This window comes from Monodelphis domestica, chromosome 4 (genome assembly GCF_027887165.1).
Source record: "Monodelphis domestica isolate mMonDom1 chromosome 4, mMonDom1.pri, whole genome shotgun sequence".
Lineage (NCBI taxonomy): Eukaryota > Metazoa > Chordata > Mammalia > Didelphimorphia > Didelphidae > Monodelphis > Monodelphis domestica.
Window position 1 is genome coordinate 315,725,921 of NC_077230.1, and position 20,053 is coordinate 315,745,973.

The 20,053-nt window shown below is 35.4% G+C and overlaps 1 protein-coding gene across 1 annotated transcript; it reads right to left on the reverse strand.

Annotated features, from left to right (window-relative positions):
• Positions 1-3,399: 3,399 nt before the first annotated feature.
• Positions 3,400-19,529, reverse strand: MRPS31 (mitochondrial ribosomal protein S31). Its single transcript, XM_001378051.5, has 7 exons — positions 19,234-19,529; positions 16,156-16,452; positions 15,620-15,778; positions 13,536-13,673; positions 12,661-12,734; positions 8,007-8,150; positions 3,400-3,857 (listed from the first exon to the last, which is right to left on the reverse strand). Exons 1-7 carry the CDS (start codon positions 19,356-19,358, stop codon positions 3,628-3,630), a joined length of 1,167 nt encoding a protein of 388 aa, XP_001378088.3. The 5' UTR covers positions 19,359-19,529; the 3' UTR covers positions 3,400-3,627.
• Between the last annotated feature and the right edge of the window lie 524 nt (positions 19,530-20,053).

A 20,053-nucleotide genomic window follows, 5' to 3' on the forward strand; every position in this document is an offset into this window, starting at 1 on the left:
GAGTCTTAATCACCATTGTTCAAAGTTGTTTTGACTTCATATCTCCATACATACAGCCCTCTTTCCCAAATGTTACCCATCCACGTTCAGCTTCTTATTTCATCTTACCCCTGTCCCAAACTCCAGTATCTGTCAAGAAAACCCCAAATTGGGTAGTAAAGTGTCAGGCAGAAAACGACTGAACAACAATAAAACTTGCATTTGACTCATATGTGAAGAAGGGTCTTTGGTCCCTTCTTACTGATGCTCACTCCTCCAGTGTCTGGGTCAGTGCATGCACATAGTAAATGTGTATTGGTTATAGTGATGCGGAAAGTCTTTTGCCAGCACGTAGCCATGGTAAGCATAGTTTTCATTGTGGACTGTTGGAATGAAATCACTGTACAGTAGGTGAAGGTAGGAGAGCAGTTGAAATAGTCGCTAGAATTTATATAGTTCTTTAAGGTTTATAAAGTGTTCTCTACATTATTCAGCTTTAATAGTTTAAAGCCACACTAAAACTTTTGGGACACACTATATTTTCTCATTTGATCCTGACAACAATCCTGTGAGATAGGTACTATTACCATTTATACAGATGCAGATACTGAAGTTGAAAGGTTTAGTGACTTGCCGGCGTCACTCAGCTAGTATCTGAGGCAGAATTTGAACTCAGGTCTTTTAACTCCAGGTTTAATGCACCTAGATGCCTCCAAAATGAAGACCCACCAAGAAAACTGAGGAAGCAACTGAACGTGGCATCTGCTCCATCTGGTGAGTTTGAATATGATCTTGATTAGATTGTGACTCCCATAAGGACAGGGATTGTCTTTTCTTCTTTGTCTTTCTTGAGTTTAGCACCCTGCTTGACACCTAATATTGGCTATTGATTATTTTCAGTTTATTGGCTGACATGCATCAACAGAGGTATGCCTCTGATTCCAATGTCTCCATTACTTCCAGGACTTGAAATCCTGTTTGGTGACCAAAGCCTTTATAATCTAGCTCCATTCCCAATACTTTTCCAGTCTTCTTACCCCTTACCCACCTACTCTTTGACCCAGTGGAACCAGCCTTCTTGCTGTTCCTCAAACAGGACACTATCTCTCAAAGTAGGGGCATTTTTCACTGGTTGCACCTTATGCAAAGAATGCTCTCTCCTCAGCCACCTGGCTTCCCTCAAGTTCTAGCTAACATACTACCTTGTACAGAAATCCTTTCCTCAGCTCCTAATCTTTGTGCCTTCTATGGATAGTTTTATTATTCATCCTAAGTTCAGTTTGTATGTACAGCTATTGTGTGTTATCTACCCCTTTACACTGTTAGCTCAAAAACAGGGACTATCTTGTACTTTTCTGCGTTTCCCCAGAACTTAACACTGAGCATGGCACAGAGTAGATGCTTAACAAATGATTGACAAGCACGTATGTTTTAGTCTCCCAGCCTAGTCAGGTAAGAGTCAATAATAATTATTAAACATCTACTAGGCACCAGGAAAACAATAATTTAACTTCATAATTTAAAGGAAGTTCACTTTTTCAATGTCTACTTTTTTCTTGTTATTCAAGTCCTACTGCTCATAAAATCTGTGTTTGTCCTCTGATCACTACATGCTACATGACAACTAAATGGATCTGCCTTTATGAGGTATATGGACCATGTTCCTATGAAGCACAGAGAAGAGTACCTAACATCCTAGAAGAAAAAATCCCCAGAAACTTCAAAATTATTTGATCTCTTTTCCTAAGGCTACTTCTATATGGCATTTCCTATGTAGGCTTGGGGCTTTTACTCCTGCATTTTAGATGATCAGTTTTATGCTACAAAGAGCAATTCTATCTTCAACTCTTGCTTGTAAAATATTCCTGATTATTTTATTCTTGTCAGTTTATATATCCATAGGAGGTTCTTTGAAAAGGGCAGAGACTGTTTCCTGTTTTACTTTTGTTTTCCAGCTCCAATACTTAGCATAGTGCTTTCAACATTATATTTAAGAAATCCCTGTTGAAAGCAGTTTTCCAATGAAGAAATCAAAGGCATTGCTTTATTTAAAAAAAAAAAAGGCTTATTCACTCTTGATTAGAGAAATGCAAATTTAAAAACTCTGAGGTACCACCTTATATCCATCAGATTGGCCAGTATGAGAGAAAAGGGAAATGATCATTGTTGGAGGCAATGTGGGAAAATTAGGAATAAATGTACTGTTGATGGAGTTGTGATTGGATTGAACCATTCTGGAGAGTAATGTGGAATTATGTTCAAACAGCTCTAAAACTGTGTGTACCTTTGGATCCAGCAATACCACTATGAAGTTTGTATCCTAGAGGTGCAAAAAGACTTAATTTATACAAAAATATTTATTGAAATATCTTTGTGGTAGCAAAGAACTGGAAAATAAGGAGTTGTCCATCAACTGGAGAACTGCTGAACAAGTTGTGGAATGATTGTAATGGAATACTACTGTGCTATAAGAGGATGATTTTGGAAAAATCTGCAAAGATATATATGAAATGGCAAGAAAGCAGAACCAGAATATTATACACAGTAAGAGCAATATTAAAAACCAACCAAAATCCCTTACCTTACATTTTAGACTCAATCCTGTGTATTGGTCCCAATGCAGAAGTGTGGTAAGGGCTAGGCAATGGGGGTGAAGTGATTTGCCCAGGGTCATATAGCTAGGACATATCTGAGGTCACATTTCAACCCAGGGCCTCCTTGTGTTGACTTTCAATCTACTGAGCCACCTAGCTGTCTTCTAATAGCAATATTTTTTTATGAACTATGACAGCTATTTTCAGCAACACAGAGATCCAAGACAATCTTAAAAGACTCATGATGAAAAATGCCACTTTCTGCTTTCAGAGAAAGAAGTGATGGAGTCTGAATGCAGATAAAAACACTAGATTTCACTTTCTTCTTTTCCTTTTTCTGTTTGAGAGATCCCACAAAATGACTAATATAAAAAATGGTTTACATGATTGCACATGTAAGATCTGTATCAGAATGCTTACTGTCTCAGGAGGGGAAAGATAAGAGGGAGTGAGGGGGAGAATTTGGAATTCAAAAAAATTTTTTTAACAAATGTTAAAAAATTGTTTTTATGGGGCAGCTAAGTATTCAGTAGACAGCAAAGCCTAGACAGGAGGTCCTGGGTTCAAATCTGACCTCAGACACTTCCTAGTTGTGTGACCCTAGGGAAGTCACTTAACCCCAATGTATAGCCCTTACTGCTCTTCTGCCTTGGAACTGATACTACTTAGTATCGAGTCTAAGATGGAAGGTAAGTGTTGTTGTTTTTTAATTGTTTACATGTAATTGGAGGAAAATAAAATTAAAAAAAAAAAGAATGCAATCCCTATTGGTTGATTTGTGGAAAGGCTACCTGATGAAGGGAAAATGATTGAATAGGTTTCTGAATTAAAATTTTCATGTCAAAATTTTTATTATCTACAGAATATAATGAAATTTTACAAATAAGAATATTTTCAGTTACCACAGCTAATCTCTTAAACAATGTAATGTTTTTGTAATGCAAATCAATTACAATAATTATTCACTACAAAGTAACAGGAGGGAAGAAAGTAAAATTTCTACATAGTCTATGATAATGTACATCTCCAAAAAAATATTAAATTTCCATGTTTTTTAGTTGAATTGTATATTATTTTCTTTAAGAATATCCTTTTTTTCATGGAAATAATTACGAAACCATTCTATATGCTCAACTTTTTGTTTAACAGTAAGAAATGGGTTTTTGGAGAGTCCACAAGTAACCAGTTCCATGAAATGACGAATTGGTCCTTGCTTTGGAAAATCTTCCAAGTATTTATCCAAAAATATATGTTCATGAAAACCAGCACCATCATCATCAACACCTAGAAAATGAGGCAAAACACATAATATGAATGCATATACAACTATAAATCAGAAATACACTAAAAGCTATAGGCTAGTTCACTGCTCTTTATGCCAAGTAAAAAACATTTTAAGAAAGGTCTATTGTCCAAAAGGCTTGAAAATGAATACATTTATTTTCTATATATGTCTTTGTAAATTGGTCCTATAATTAACTTTAGATTTCTCATTACTATTTCTGGGGTAGGATTTTTTTTTACATTGGGGGATGAATTGAGATTCACAATAAGGACAACAATCTCAGTTAAATAAGCAAGCCATTATAAAAGAGATATTTCCACCAAGTATAGGAAGAAAGTTGGCATTTTTTTGTGACAAATACACAGAAATACGCTTTCAGATTAGAAATTGATCCACTAAATTATGAGATGCAGAGAAGTTGTCGACCTACACTACAGAAGTAGTTTCCTCATCCAAAGAGATTCTTATAACAGTGAAATCACAAGTCCAATCCCTATCCCCAAGTCTGAGAGGACCTAGCTACTTATTCTGGAAAGTCTAGGAGAAGATGGCATTGGATTATTTTATCTGTTGTTTGAAGGTGAGGGGGTGGGAAGAGAATATATAAGGAAGTGAAAGGATGACAAAGGCCAGTCATGTTTCTTATTATTTGTACTATCTCATTCTTCTACTATCAGGGATCTATAAAAATTTTAGCCCAGAATCTCACTTTGAGTGAATAGTAACATCTGTCATCTCAGGGCCAAACTGCAAAAAGTAAAAACAAATAAAACAGAAATAAGAGACACACAAAACACAATGGCAGGGTCACCAAGAACTTAGCATAGAGTCAATTTAATACCACTGTCATACAAAAAAAAAATACATTAGGGCAAAGGCCAGTTTATAACAGTAATTTCCAAACTATCTTTGCCTAAGCACCTTTTGGCACTGATTAAATTTAGCCATCTTCACTCTAAATTATGTTTCCACTTCCTTTTATGACATGACATAAAAATAAAGATTAATAATCTCTGCTCTGGATTCTCTCCATGCTACTGCCATGGGTCTCTTCTGGCCCTAAGTACTGAAGAACATATCACCATGGGCTCTACTACTTAGAGCTCTTATAACAATTTTAACCTTCTTCCTCATTACTCCAAGCAGAGTGAGTGCCTTGCACTTACAGGTGCTCACCAAACAAGTTGCCAAATGAATTTAGCACATCCAAATTGGTTCATTCTATGCTATATATTGTGAAACTGAGGCAATGAAAAAGTGAAAAAAGAATCAAAATAAGAATATCTGATATAGGCAATTTAAAATAGAGACTATGACTGTTTTTAGGTAACATTTCATCATACCCCAAATGTTATCCTTTTTTTTTTCTTAAACATTTACCTTCTGTCTTTTAGAAATGATATTATCAGTTGTTCCAAGGGAGAAGACTGGTAAGAGCTAGGCAGCTGGGGTTAAGTGACTTGCCTACGGTCACACAGCTAGGAGGTGTTTGAAATCTCATTTGAACCCAGGACCTCTTGTCTCCAGGACTGGCTCTCTGTTTACTGAGCCACCTAGATGCCACCATTCTTGTTTTGATTAAAGATAATTCTTGCTTGGGCCCATATTCAAGGAACAAAGCTTGTTAAATGGGTGTTGCTATATTATTCCTAAATTTATTAAAAGTTAAATCTTTTACTTTCTCTTCAACCTTTCAAAGCTTAAGAGGCACTAAAAAAAATCTTGTTGGACCTAGTTTAATATCATCTGACAGATGCTGGAAATGTCCAAGAAATGTAAAGAATTGTGGGAGAGACTGAGATAACCTCAAAAACAGAAACTGAAACGAATCTGTATTTTAAAGGTTAAGTATATTACATATAAAAAGCTTTTATACATGCACCCCTTTCTAACTCTGATACCAGAAAGAAACACAACACTGAGAAGTTAACACACAAAGTGTCATTATCATTATAATGTTCCAATGTCACATCATTGTTCTAAAGAAAAACGTCACAAAGAGTAGACTTTTAAATAAAGCAACAATGGAATTTCCTTTGCCAAAGGAATGTGTGTAAATGTCATGGAAGTTATTAATGACAAGTGAGAAGAACATGATATCTGATAACCCTTTAAAAAAAAAAGAAAATTAAATACCAAGGGCAACAAAAGGAAAATAGCCCCCTCTTGTAAGGAACCAGGTCACAGTGCAGGTTCCCCAAAGTCTTCATAAGTTTACAAAAGTGTGGTGGAAAAAGAGATCAAATTCAGAAAGTTTCCATGGTTTCTTTCCTGTTTTTCCTTCAGATATTCAATTCTTAAGGAGCTGGAAATGAGACACCTCCTTTTCTGACCCTGCAGCATCAATAATATGTAGTGTATATAGATACCTGTCACATTTTTCTTCCTTGACTGATCAAAACAGATGTTTCCCCCCTTCTCAGAGACTAAACATTCTTACTGGCTATCAACTTTAAGATAAATTTTTGCTAGGCACTGAAATTCAAGACTGTTTGTCAAATGAAAATAGTGGAATGGAAATAGAAATTGCATAGTTATTATGATGATTTGCCCCGATTCATCTCTCTGTAACTCTACCATACTTGGTAGCCACTTGCACCAGGAAACACTATTGATGTTTCAAATTCAAAAGTTATAATGCATAAGATAAAAAAATAAAAAAAGATAGCAATACAAGCAGCCCAGCTATCATAGAAGGCTATACAAGGTTATAGCTAATCCTACTTGAATGCCACCTCAAAGTGTTGTTAACTTTGTCAGAGCTGAAAGCACTCAATTTGCATAAAACTTACTGGTATTTTAGGATTAAATCTTTCTCTTGAGAAGAAAGGTTTTGCTTAGCAATTCTATATAAGGTATTTTAAGACACAAATAAATGTATGTAATGAGAATATGTATGATAAAATTATACAATGACAAAAAATCCAGTAAGACTCAAAAGAGCTTCTATAACATTTAATCTTTTAAAACAAAAGACTACTTGGCAAATTTAAAATTTTCCATTCTACTAATTGTTCAAATGAAAATATACATAGAACATTTGTTTAAAAACCCTTACTGTCTGTAAGGTAACCCTGACCTATTTAATACTATTAAGTATTGCTCCTAAGGCAGAAGAATGGTAACACTAGGCAATTTGAGGTTAAGTGCTTTTGCCCACAGTCACAGGTAGGAAATGTTTAAGGCCAAATTTGAACTCAGGATCTCCTGTCTCTAGGATTGGCACTTTATCCTCTAAGCCACCTAGTGCCCCCAAATATAACATTTAAAAAAATTATTCCCCTTTAAAATATAAATTTTATTATTATAAAACCCCAAAGCCTAAAATTCTATTTAAATTCCCTAAAATCTACTTACAAGTTTGTTATTTTCATGCCCTTGTGGTGCTATCCCTTTCCTGATCCTCCAAAGGAATTCAATATCTGATACATTTTAGCTGATGGCAAAACAGGATGAACAAATGTATGACAGGCTAGAGTATTTTCCTCTTGATTTAGGTAGCTTCAGTATTCAAGGGGAATGGAAAAAAGAAGGCACCGGATTCTTAGTTCAAGGCCTCCTGGGCTTTGTGGAAACCATTTTTCTGGGAATCATGGCTTCTTATGAAAAGTTTGTACACGGCCTTTGAAACTTATCAACAAAATTCAATTTATAAGAAAACTAACTTGAAGCAAAACTGGATGACCTCTTTCACCCATATGGGAATTAATGTATAAGATACATACCAGTTGACATAACTAAGCTGACGTCCCTTTTAACATAGTGATATTTACATGCTGATTTTAAAGTACTACTAAGAAAAAGCAAACTCAAAATTTGTTATATTTTGTATAATGTATCAGAAGTGCTACAACATAATCTCTTCCAAATTTAAAAAGATGTCATTACTTCAATGGATACAATAACCTTTAGTAGTATATGACACCAATAATGAATGTCTGCCATGTTATTTTTCATGTTAAAATTCCTGACTAAATTTCCAGGAATAAGTGGAATTCTAAGTCTTACCTCAAAGTCTCACTAAAAACTCATTTTAAGGTACTCATTAAAATTTTTAGACAGAGGGAGAGAGAGAAGTTAAACTAGAGAATCTACCAGAAGAAGTTTCTATTTCTTAATTTTAGGGAGAAATAATAAATAATACATACCAGCTTCATTGTTAATAGGGAATGTCCATAGTTTTCCTTCTTTTGTCCACTGGATCATCTCCTCAATAGCATTCTGGGGAAGTTGTTGATTTATTTTGGCTAATTGATTAGCAAATTCCACATCCCAAAGTGTTGGTGATGCCTCTATAGTAAACAAATAATTTCAAATAAGTATAACTATAAAGATCTTTATCCCAAAAAGTTAAAATTGAACATGAATACTAAGTTTTTAGACTCATGAAATGTACAAGATATACATAAGACTGCTTCACTTATTATGATTAAAGGACACCAGAAAGGTTAATATTTTGACCTTAATTATACAGTGATACTTGTCTTCTGATACAGAAAAGATTCAAATTCTTATCTGCTGAAAAAAAATTAAAAATAGCATCCTTTCCAAAAACAGTAGTAAGATTGTAGTATTTTATGTAAGGATGCCTTTATAACTAAGTGTATTGGATTTGGAGCCTGAAAACTTAGGTTAGAGTCCCCACTCTGCTCTTTATAAGATATGAGAATTTCAACAAGTAATTTCACTTTTCTGAACTGTTTCTCAGTTGCAAAAGGGAATAATATTTGTATTATATAGTTCATAACATAGGTGTGAAGATTAAGTAAAATAATATATGGTAAATACTTTATAAACATAAGGTTCCATAAAAAATGCAATAGTTATACTTTGTTATTATTTTGGCTAACAGGTTTCATTATATTTCAAAGGCTGTGAGGCAAAGTGAACTTTCAGAAAAAGACCAAAGTTGCCAAACTTTCTGATGCCTTTTCTTTTTTTTATTAGAATTTTTTTCAAAGGAAGATTAACCTCTCCCTTCCACTTCCTTTTCCCACTGAGAAAGCAAGGAAAACAAAATGTGCATTATAAACATGTATAGTCAAGCAAAAGAAATTTCCATATTAATGTTAGTTATTATTAAAATGAGAACTTGAACTTGTTAACAATTGTATGGAATCTAGAACATTAGATTCTATCAAAAGAAGAATTAATAATTTCTTAATTTTGATGACCAGTATAGTTATCAATACAAATGTGATCAGGACTATTCATAGTTCTCACAAAATTCCCAGTAGAAAAACCCACTTTAAATTGTAAGACTTCAGAAGGAATCACACTGTATGAGCTCTATATGCTTTATTACTATAAATAAAAAAGCATTTATTAAGCACTAGTTCTCCTATGCACAAAGCACTAAGGATATAAATGACACAATTCTCATTCATAATCTTCAATTCTAATGAAGGAATAGGTACATAAAGAAACATATAGCATGTGATAAAGAGAATAGATACGAATATATTCAAAGTGCAATGAAGTTTGGGAAGGAGGGTACTAGCAGTTTGGGAGAATCAGGTAAGCATTTATGAAAAAAGATGGTGCTGTATAACAGGAAGAAAGGGTAGGAATTCATTCCAGGCAGAGAACAGCTGGGATTATAAAGGAACAGAGCCATGAGAAGCAGTGTTATGTGTGAGAAAGAAAGCCCTTCTGGCTAGATCACAAAGTAAAGGATGAACTGCAGTGATATGAGACTTCAGGCAGGAAGAACAATTAGGAGGCTATTGCAATAATTTAGGCAAGTCATGAGGGCCTCAACTAAGGTGGTAGTTATATGAGTGTTTATTATTTATTTATTATTATGAAGAGTTCCAATGAGAAAAAAGTTATGCAGATTGAAATTGTAACCGACTGGATATGTGAGATGATGAAAAGAATGGAGTCAAGGAGAATGTTAAGGTTACAAATCTCAGAGACTACAGGATGGCAATGACTTCCAAAGAAACAGCAAAGTTTAGAGGAGAGAAGGGTTTGGGGAAAAGGTAAACAGTTCAGTTTTGGACATGTTGAATCTGAGAAGTGTCCAGGACAGCCAGTCTGAAATGTCCATTTTCTGGGCCTGTGTCTTATTTGCTCTTCTTTTGACTTATATCACTGCCCCAAAGGTTTTCAGGTACAAAGACCAGGCATTATAGACTATTAAGACACTGCTCACTGTTTGAATAAATAAAAATATATCTCAATAAAAATATATCAATGTAATTCTGCAAAGTTTTGAACTATTCTGTGAGTAAAGGCAATCATTCCCATATAGCTAATTAAACCCATTTTGTACTATGATTGCACTCTTGATCTAAATGCCCCACTTATCCCACTAATGTGGAAGCAAACTAAGGAAATAAAAATTCAAACTGAGATACGGTCAACTCCCTCTTTCACCTACTAGACAAGGATAACATAGCAGCAATCACAGTTTCAATAATAATCATATAACGGTTGAAAATGAAAGACATGAGTTTCTCTGAATAGAGGGAGGCCCTATAGATGGGCCTCTTGGAAACACAGCTTTGTCCTTCAGGAATTTAAACATGACTTACGTAGGTGGATTTGATTATTTGTCTGATTTACCAATATTTGACAAGAATGATGCAATCAATGGCAACAATACAAAAAAAGCATCCAGGAACTTTAACTGGTACCATATAAAGAGAAGCAATGCTTCAAAGTTCTTGGAAGTATGTTTGATATTTACTTTAATATCTACCTTTTAGCATAAAGCATACTTTTCCCTCCATAGTAGAAATTTTCTACAATATTAGGAAATGACAAAGATTCGGTCCACATGATGTTAGATATAAAGTTCTCTACTCTGGCCTAAAAGCTGTTCCTTTCTTGCCATGTACTCCATGAGCAGTAGCTGTGAAGTTAAGTTTATAGTACCAATCTGGTTTTTTTTGTTTGTTTGTTTGCTGGGGGGGAGGGGGGGGGGGGGGAGAGCAGGGATAATGGTGGAAGGAGAGGAGATGGGTTCCTGATGCCTTTGGGTTTCCTTATACCACAGTATTGTAAATCTTGAAATCTCTCAGACTTGTGAATGTTAAAAATTTCCCCATCAGGGAATTCTTAATTGGAACAAATTCCCTACTGAGAAACATTCCCCATTTTGATGTGAGAACTCACCAGGATCAGAAATGGGAGGACCTCTACTCCAACCATACTTAAGAATGCTTTAGGGGAAAAAAACTCCTTGCTAAACAAAAAAAGTACTTGGATCCATGCTTATGGTGGGGCAAGGAGTTCTTTGAGCCAGGCCTGTTTTTAGAATTGATACAATGAGACGCTAGGTACCTAAAAGGGTCGGGCAAGTTTTGTCTTAGTGAAATTATAGTTGACTCAGCTATGTTTTCACTGGTTCAGACTTACTGAGGAGATTTGTCCACTTAGCAGGAATTTAGATGGGCAGTCCTTTGGAAAGCGTCTACAGTGATTGGTAGATGTAGGGACTTAGGGGAGGTGACATGAGAGAAAAACCCCTATATAAGAAAAAGCAGAATCTCTTGAGGAGAGATATATATATCCTATTGGAGAAAGCCTTTTGGAGGATCTCTGATGAGGACTGCTTGGGAAGAATCTCTCTCAGAGGCCTTTTGGAACAGTCTCTGGCTGGAAGGGTCTCTGGTGAAGTCAGCTGAGATGGAGCTGGCCTGGTGTCACTAAAATCCTTGTTTAGTCAGACCTTGTGGTGAGTGTTAAAAAACTGACTGATTTCTCTCTTAAGACTCAGTTCTAGGCCATATTGGCTTGAGGCCCTTCATACTTATTCCTTTCTTACTCTCTCTCTCTCTTTCTTTGATTACTCATTGTATTGTTAATTAAAATCTCTATAAAACCCAATTGACTTGGGTATTTGAATAATTGGGAATATTTCCCTGGCAACCACCTTATATTTGATTTAAAAACCAAGACACAGTAGTGAAACATATTTCTGTGGTCAAATTTACTCACCCTCTCTTATATCTATCACAATTTATATCTTCCACCATTTTAACTCACTACAGTTTAAGACCTCAACCATTTTAAATCTCACAGTATAAAATATATTTTTCTATAGACATGTGTAATACATGATGCTAATTTGGCAGGTTAGCCTTTTGGAGGTTTAACAGTTTTCTAAGGGCTGCCCTGGGAATTTATTTTCCATTTATCCTACATATAGCTTATTTGTATTTATCTTTTGCTTGTTGTCTTTCCCATTGGGCTGAATTCCTTGAGGGTAAGGACTAGCTTTTGCCTCTCTTGATATATCTCTAGCAATTAGCACAGTACCTGGCATATAGTCAGGGTGCTTAATAAATGTTAGCTGATTTAATTTTTTTTCAACCACAGCAACTCAGAGTTGCAACATGTACCATTAGAGGAAAAAAATAAAATCAGGGCTACTTAGGAAATGAAGCAATATTAAATCCTATGCCTCTAGGTCACATATTTTAAAATTATTCCTTCTAATTATAATGGAAACAATGAGGAATTCTACTTCAGACTCTAAAAAGAAGCCAGGAGAATTTGGAGAATAAAGACTAATTAGAAGGGGAAAAGAATATCACGTGTGCTTTCCTCCATACTTCTACCTGCTATGCTAAATAACATAAGTGAGAATATGTAACCTATACATAATAAAGAATGGGAAGTGTTCATCTGGGAAAGTCAACATTGTAACCAATCACCATTTCTACCCAAGATCTAGGCCACTAATGGGACAAGAAATTCAAATAATTTTGTCACTATGTAAATAAAATACTGAAGTCTTTGAGAAATGGATCCTTGAGTTAAAGTAATTTGTTATTGTTGTTTCATACCAACCTGTTTCAGGTGCCTCTTCAGGAGTTGTCTCAACAGGGAAAACATTAAGCCTCTTCCCCTGAAATAATCCTTTCCTAAAACCATAAAGGGAAGAATATATTGCCTAAGAACACTTTTATATGTTCCAATTTTAAGCTGTTCATGAGAAAAATTTTTTTTTACATGAAATGTTTTTAAAGTAGGCATTAAAACTAATTCTGACCCAAGCCAGATGTTTTAATATCCCTTGGTAATAGGAGGATTGAGGTTTACACACTTGAATTTTTATTTTCATGAGTCAATTAATTGGCAATGCAGTTTAGTCCCCAACATTACGATTGAAAGGATTAGTATAATATGCCATTATTTTTATAGTTGATTTATTTCTCATAAGAAACCAATTGTGATAGCAAAACTATCAAATCCCAATTTAGCAATCGTAACTTCAACATCAAGAATACCATCTCTTGCCTTTTTAATTGCATAAAGTATTATAAATTTTAATTGTAAAAGATGACAGCTAAATCAAAACATCCCAACTTACAAAGCAGTTTTATTGTTTAGAATATTAATGTTGTTTTTACTTAATAGCCTTTAAATTAACCATAATTAATGGCATGTTAATCTTTTATTCCTAGACTTGAAGTTAATTCTTTTTGTAAGCATTCCACTCTGAGGAACTGTTTCATATTTCATTGAAAATAGTGAAATGCCTATGCGACATATTAAAAACATAAAAAAAGCTTATAAATTAGTCTTTTGAATGGTTTTTAATGTACTTTTCCTGATCAAAAAACTTTCTACATATACTAGGAACTTTAATCAGTAAAGGAAGATTTCAAACAGCCTATAATATGAAAATGGGGCAAGTAAAATTGAGCATTAAGGATATGTACCTTTTCCTAGAATTAAGACCCAACAATTCTTTTGTAGATAAAAATCCGTGTCCTTCATCAAACTGAATCTGATGGTCTGGTCGGGCATAAATTCGAGATGTAGATGACTTGGCAATCTTCATATCTGATACTATGTTACTGAATTTAAAAAACAAAAAAGGCTAAATGAGCATTGAAAATTCTAACCACAAAATAATAACAAATTTGCCAATGATGTATGATGATGACTCATGTTACTTAATCTTTATATCAAGTTATCACAATCACTTTGAAACTAAAAAGTTAAGCATAAATTGGGAACTCTACAAGATATCAGTTAACATTCCCTTACCACAGCTCTTTAAGGTTCTCATTTATCATTTGTAATTGTTCTTTGGATTTCTTCATTAAAAACTATGGCAGCCCTTCAAACTTACACCAAACCATAAGTTCTAAGTTTAAAAGAACAAAAGACAATTTCAATAAAGATAAATACTTCAGTCCACAGTAAAGATATTTCAGGTCATAATAGTATATGTGAACAGCTACAAACTCTCTTAATTTTCAACAATGACAGAATCATAAACTTTTTTCATTTTTACTTAGAAGAAAGTAATATTTGAAGAGGCGGTAAAAGAGTTTGCTTAAGCTTATAATAAGAGTAAGAAATAATTTTATGGATTCTGAAAATTTCATCTCATAAAGTTTTTCATACAACAGGAACACAGAATTTTAGAAATTAAATCGACTATAGAGGTCATCTTATCAAAATTTTGTCAGCTATATTAATAGACATAAACTCTCTAAGTAGTCACTGAGTCTCTTTTTCATTATCTTTTCCAAACTGAAGAACCCTCTCTCTGTTTACTCTGTATTATTTAGCACTATGTGTTCTAAGTAGTAGACACCATCCTTTTCTTTCCCCAAAAAGACTTTTTAAAAGCTCTTTAGGTAATTCTCCCACTATCTCTAGTCTTAAAAGACAAGTCTCATATTCTTTGGGGCCTTATGCCTCTTGAAATTATTTTTATAGGTCCATGCCATTTTGATAGACTTCCTTAGCCATATGCCCTTTCTTATATAAATATTAAGTTAAATATATGCATATATATAAAATCTGAGCTTAAAAGACAGTTCTCTTTGGGAAACTTCATAATTATGTGTTGTCAGTACTTGATTTTGAAACTATTCCATTCCTTTTGAACTGTCTTCAGCTTTATAATCTCACACCAAAGGCCTGTAGTTATCTTTTCTTTAATCTTTTTGAAATTTGCTTCCTTAAAATCTAGAATGTCTGATATATCCAGATTCAATGGCAATTATGAATTTAAATTTTTTCTTTCTCTTTATCTGTTAATTAACAAGCATTAATTTTTTCCTTTCACCTTTTACTTGCTAAGCTCTCAATTTAAAAGAACAAAACATTTATAACAAATATGCATAAATAAGTAAAATAAATTCCCACATCATCCATGTCAAAAAAAGTCTCATTCTGCATCTTGAATTCATCACCTCTCTATCGGGAAGTGGGTATTAGAGTTATTCATCAATCCTCTGGCAAACTATAAAAGCTGTCTTTACAATGTCTTCATTATAAACATTGCTCTCTGGATTCTATTCACTTGACTGTTTCAGTTCATACAAAATTTCCCAGGTTTTTCTAAAACCATTCCCTTCATCATTTTTTATAGCACATTATTCCATTCATTCAGACAACTTGTTCAGCCAGTTCCCAAATGATGGGCACCTCTTCAAATTTCTTCTTTGCCACTAAAACTTTTAAGAGTTGCTATAAATATTTTTTCTACATATTATCCTTTTACTTTTATTGATCTCTTTGGGGTATAGACCCAGAAGAGATATCACTGGATCAAAGGGAATACACAGTTTAGTGACTCTCAGAATCTAGAGCAGGTATGTGCCAGGTAAGACATCACTAACACTACTGCCATGATAACTTCTCTTCAGATTTTGCTGGAAATAACTCTAGGACCCCATACCATCACCTCAACAACCCTAACATAGATCAGATACGTCATATATCAGCCAAATAAAAAATGATTATTTTGAGTATCATTAAAAAAATTTCCATTCAATTTACTAACCTTATATTATTTGTTTCTTTTCCTCGGTGTGCTCTGAACTCTGTCTCATGTTTTCTTAATTGAAGGAGCAAATCTGATTTGACAGAAAACTTTTCAAAAGGAAGAGACTCAGCAACAGCAGTTGCAGCTGCCACTAATTCAGGATTCAGTGACTGCTGACTAAAGAAGAATGTGGAAGAAAGAAAAACAGAGTATTACAAACTGTTTCATTTATTTTTTTAGCAAAATGATGGTCTTATGCTCTATCTTGCCTATTTACACCAGCTCACATAGGTTCACTAGTTTTAGAGCTTACTGTGTATTGGGTCTGAAGCCTATCAATCTTAGTATGAACTATCAGAGTTTATACTCCAATTGGCATATTCTCACAGAGCTCAGGAAGTCAAGAGAGCCCATAAATGAAGCACTGATATTAGTTTGGAATGGAGGGAGAATATAACTTATTTGTTATTAAAAAGCTAAAAATTAAACAGTACAAATTCAAAGAAAGAAAAAAAAACTTTATCACGAGTCATTCAGATTAAAATTCATTTTACCTCTCAGGTGCAGAATCTTCTACAGCTTTCTGAGCCACATTTATTCCTAAACTTTTAACTTCTTTCCTGCTTTGTGTCATGGATGTATGAGTTTTTTTGTCCCGTAACATGTCTGATGCACTTAATTCAACTTTCATACTCTTTATTATATCCAACAAGTTTTTATTTGCATTTTTTTCATTATCCTGACTCTCTGGAACATCCTTGGAAATCTTTGCAAAAGGAACAGAAGACTCATCTTTCTTGTTGCAGATCACACTGTTCATGCCAAACCACCTTTGAACACTGTATTCTGTCCTAGAGAAGATTTTATGGGGGAAAAAAAGGAAAAATAAATATGTATGCTCTATAAAGGTAATACAAGAGTTTATGCCTATTTGTGACTTTAAATGGCATTCAAGATTTTAAATTTATATTTTTAGTAGAAAATTGAACTCTTCTTTTTCTCAAAACTTTACCTTTTAGTAGTACCATCCATTTTTTTTTTTAAAAACCTTTATCAACATTTTATATTGGATCTAAGGCAGAAGAGTGGTAAGGGCTAGGCAATGGGGGTTAAGTGACTTGCCCAGGGTCACACAGCAAGGGAGTGTCTGAAGACAGATTTGAACCCAGGACCTCCTGTCTCTAAATCCACTGAGCCACCTAGCTGCCCCAAATAGTACCATCTTTACCTGACAATAGCACTATCATTCTCCTGGGTTTGGAGCTTTGATCACCTTTGAATCCTTACATCTAATCACTTGTTAAATCTTAACTGATTCTATTTTGGAAATACTTCTCCAACCTATTCCTTTCCTTTACCACTAAATTCCTATCTTACCCTTTGTACTTTTTCTTAAGACTCCTTCAACAGTCTTCTGATTGGTTTCCCTGACTCAGTCTTTTCTTATTCTAACCAATCCCATATACCAGTGGTTATCTTTCTCATGCATAACTCTACTTAGGACAATTGCTAAAAATTTTTCAACAGCTCCCTAACACCTACCAAAAACAGTTGGCATTCAATAATTTTTAGCCTTGATACCAACCTACATTTCTAGTCTTATTTAAAATATTTTTCAACGAACATATATCTATTTTCTTTCTGTCCTGCCTCCCCATTCCCCTATTCCCCACATGGGGGGGGAGGGGGAGGAAACAGGATGACAAAACTCTCCTAACAAATATAGAGAATCTAATATGTCTCATTTTGCATTCTAAGTCCATCACTACTCTGTCCTCTGGAATGATAGATAACCAATTTGTTGATCAGAATGCCTTCTTAAAAAAAATAATTTATTTAATTTAGAATATTTTTCCATGGTTACAAGATTCATGTTCTTTCTCTACCCTCTCCTAACCCCCCCTCCCATGGCCAATGCACAATTCCTCTGGGTTTTACATGTGTCATTGATCAAGACCCATTTCTATACCATTAATATTTGCACTAGTGTGATCATTTAGTCTACATCTCCAATCATATCTCATGGACCCTAGTGATTGAGCAATTGTTTTTCTATTCCCACAGTTCTTCCTCTGGATGTGGATAGTGTTCTTTCTCATAAGTCCCTTGGAATTGTCTTGGATCATTGCATTGCTGCTAATAGAAAAGTCCATTACATTCAATTGTACCATAGTGTATCAGACTCTCTGTACAATGTCCTCCTGGTTCTGCTCCTTTCACTCTGCATCAATTTCCTGGAGGTCGTTCTAGTTCACATGGAATTCCCCCAGTTCATTATTCCTTTGAGCACAATAATATTCCATGTTGATCAGAATTCTTAAGTCTTTCAAAATTACAACGTTGTTACTGAATACATTGTTCTTCTGAATCTTCTTACCCTATAAAAGTCTTCTTAGGTTTTTCTGAAATCATCTCCTTCATCTTTTCTTGCATTAAGACAGTATTCTATCACATTATACTATAATTTGTTTAGCTATTCCTCAGTTGATGGGCACTCCTTCAGTTTCCAATTCTTTTCCATAGCAAAAACAGCTGCTATAAATGTTTTTGTACATTAACCCTTTTACTCTTCCTCTGATCTCTTCAAACTAGATCTAGTAGTAGTATTCCTGGGATAATATTTATGCAGTTAATGTTTTAGGGGTTTTTCTACCAATCCACAGTTCTAAAAGTACATTAATATGCCTATTTTTCTGTTGCTTAATCTCTCATTTTCCTTTATCATCTTTGCCAATCATGTTGTTTTGAGGTGAACCTCAGAGATGCTTAAATGTCCATTTCTCTAGTCAATTGTGAGCTGGGACACATTTTTGCTCACTTTGGTGGGGAGACAATGTTGAGGGAGATCATTTAAACTGTGTCAGTTTCTTCATCTGTATGATGGGGATAACAGCATGTCCATCACACGGTTGTTATAAGGATCAACTAAGACAACATATATAAATCATTATGTAAATATTAGTTATCACGATTATTGGGGGTGGGGGTAATATCTGTGTAGGAATGGAAGCATTCCATGAAACACAAGCACTAAAAAGGGGATGGAACAAGGACAGTTGGAAGACAGAAAGTGACTAGGAAACTATTAAGAGATAAAAGCTGGAAGAGTAAACTGGAATTATATTGTGGAGAGTCTTGAACTGGGGGTGGGGAGAACAAGGAGTTTTAAATAAAGGCCTAACAAAATAAGATCACTAGAGTTTAAATTCAATAAACATTAGGCACCTACCACGGGCAAGAAGGGATTGGAACGGTAGCTGTACCTCAACCACCTTTCCTTACCTCCCCAAAGCAACTAATACTATTCCTTATAATTAAACAATTACTATTATATATCCACTGGTATACTCGCTAAACGACTTGTTAATCATGGGGTTTGGGAGTGAGGGGAATTAGCCGTCAAATCCCGCAGAAAAACGAAGAGACAAGCAACGTTGTCCAAAGGGAAGAGATCAGGAAAAGGGCCACACGGACAGTGGAAACGAAGGGCAGAAAAGAGACACTAGGCAAGATTAGAGGTGAGGTCTCAGGGGCAGAGGTCACGGGGGCGGGGTACGAGGCTAGCGCGCGGTTTCCAGGGTGACCCTTTCTAGTTTCTGAGACGCTGGGAGGAGAGGACAACAGTACAGTACCTGGCCAAGCCGGGCAGATGCCACACTCCCCGATTCTCCTTCGCCGCTTCGGAGCCACTGGGGGTACAAGGAAGACGGAGAGAGAGGGGGCGGCTAGCCCCGAAGGCCGAGACGCGGGATAACATCTCGGCGGCTGATGAAGAAGCCGACCGGAAGCCGCGCGCTCCCTTCACCGAACACTTCTCTCTTCCTTCCGTCTCTACCGTGTGCTCACCCTTTTATTCTCCGGCTAATTAAGTAGACCCGTCACTTAGTTCCAGGAGTGCCGGAAATCACACATGACGTAACCAGCCTTGGGAGGAGAGCGTGCCTGTGCTGCCCCGGGCTTTCTCAGAGTTCTGTTTCCGCTGGTCTCTTGCACGAGTTAATTTTAGTGACCCAGTTTCTGCCTTAGGCATAACTGTGTAACATTTAAGGCAGGGAAGGACTCTAGAGGCTAGTTTCATCTAATCCTTTCATTTTACAGGTGATACAACTGATTCTCAGAGAGGTGGCAGACTTTGCCAAGGCCATGCAAGTGACACCAAGCCTAGGTTTGACTTCTGGCCCTTGGAGTGCAAATCCTGGAAATTTACCAGTTAAGGGGATGATGGAGAGGGCATTGAAAGGCTGGATGCCTTTGTTCCATTCTCAACTTTACTGATTGGTTACCTAGCTGATTTGGGACAGATCTCATCCCAGCTGAGTGATGCAGGTCTGGACCTGGAGTAGAGACACTGGACAAATCACAAATCTCTTTTTTTCTACCTCAGTTGCCTCATTTGTAAAATAGTAATAATAATAGCATCCCTTTTGAAAAAATGGGAATAACTTCTCCAGG

Excerpts from the sequence above, each read along its gene's own strand:
- MRPS31 (XM_001378051.5), bottom strand. The coding sequence starts at position 19,358 with ATGTTATCCCGCGTCTCGGCCTTCGGGGCTAGCCGCCCCCTCTCTCTC. Across the intron at positions 13,674-15,619 it reads AAAGAAACAAATAATATAAG|TAACATAGTATCAGATATGA; the intron begins GTTAGTAAATTG and ends TTTTAAATTCAG. Across the intron at positions 8,151-12,660 it reads TGAAGAGGCACCTGAAACAG|AGGCATCACCAACACTTTGG; the intron begins GTTGGTATGAAA and ends TGTTTACTATAG.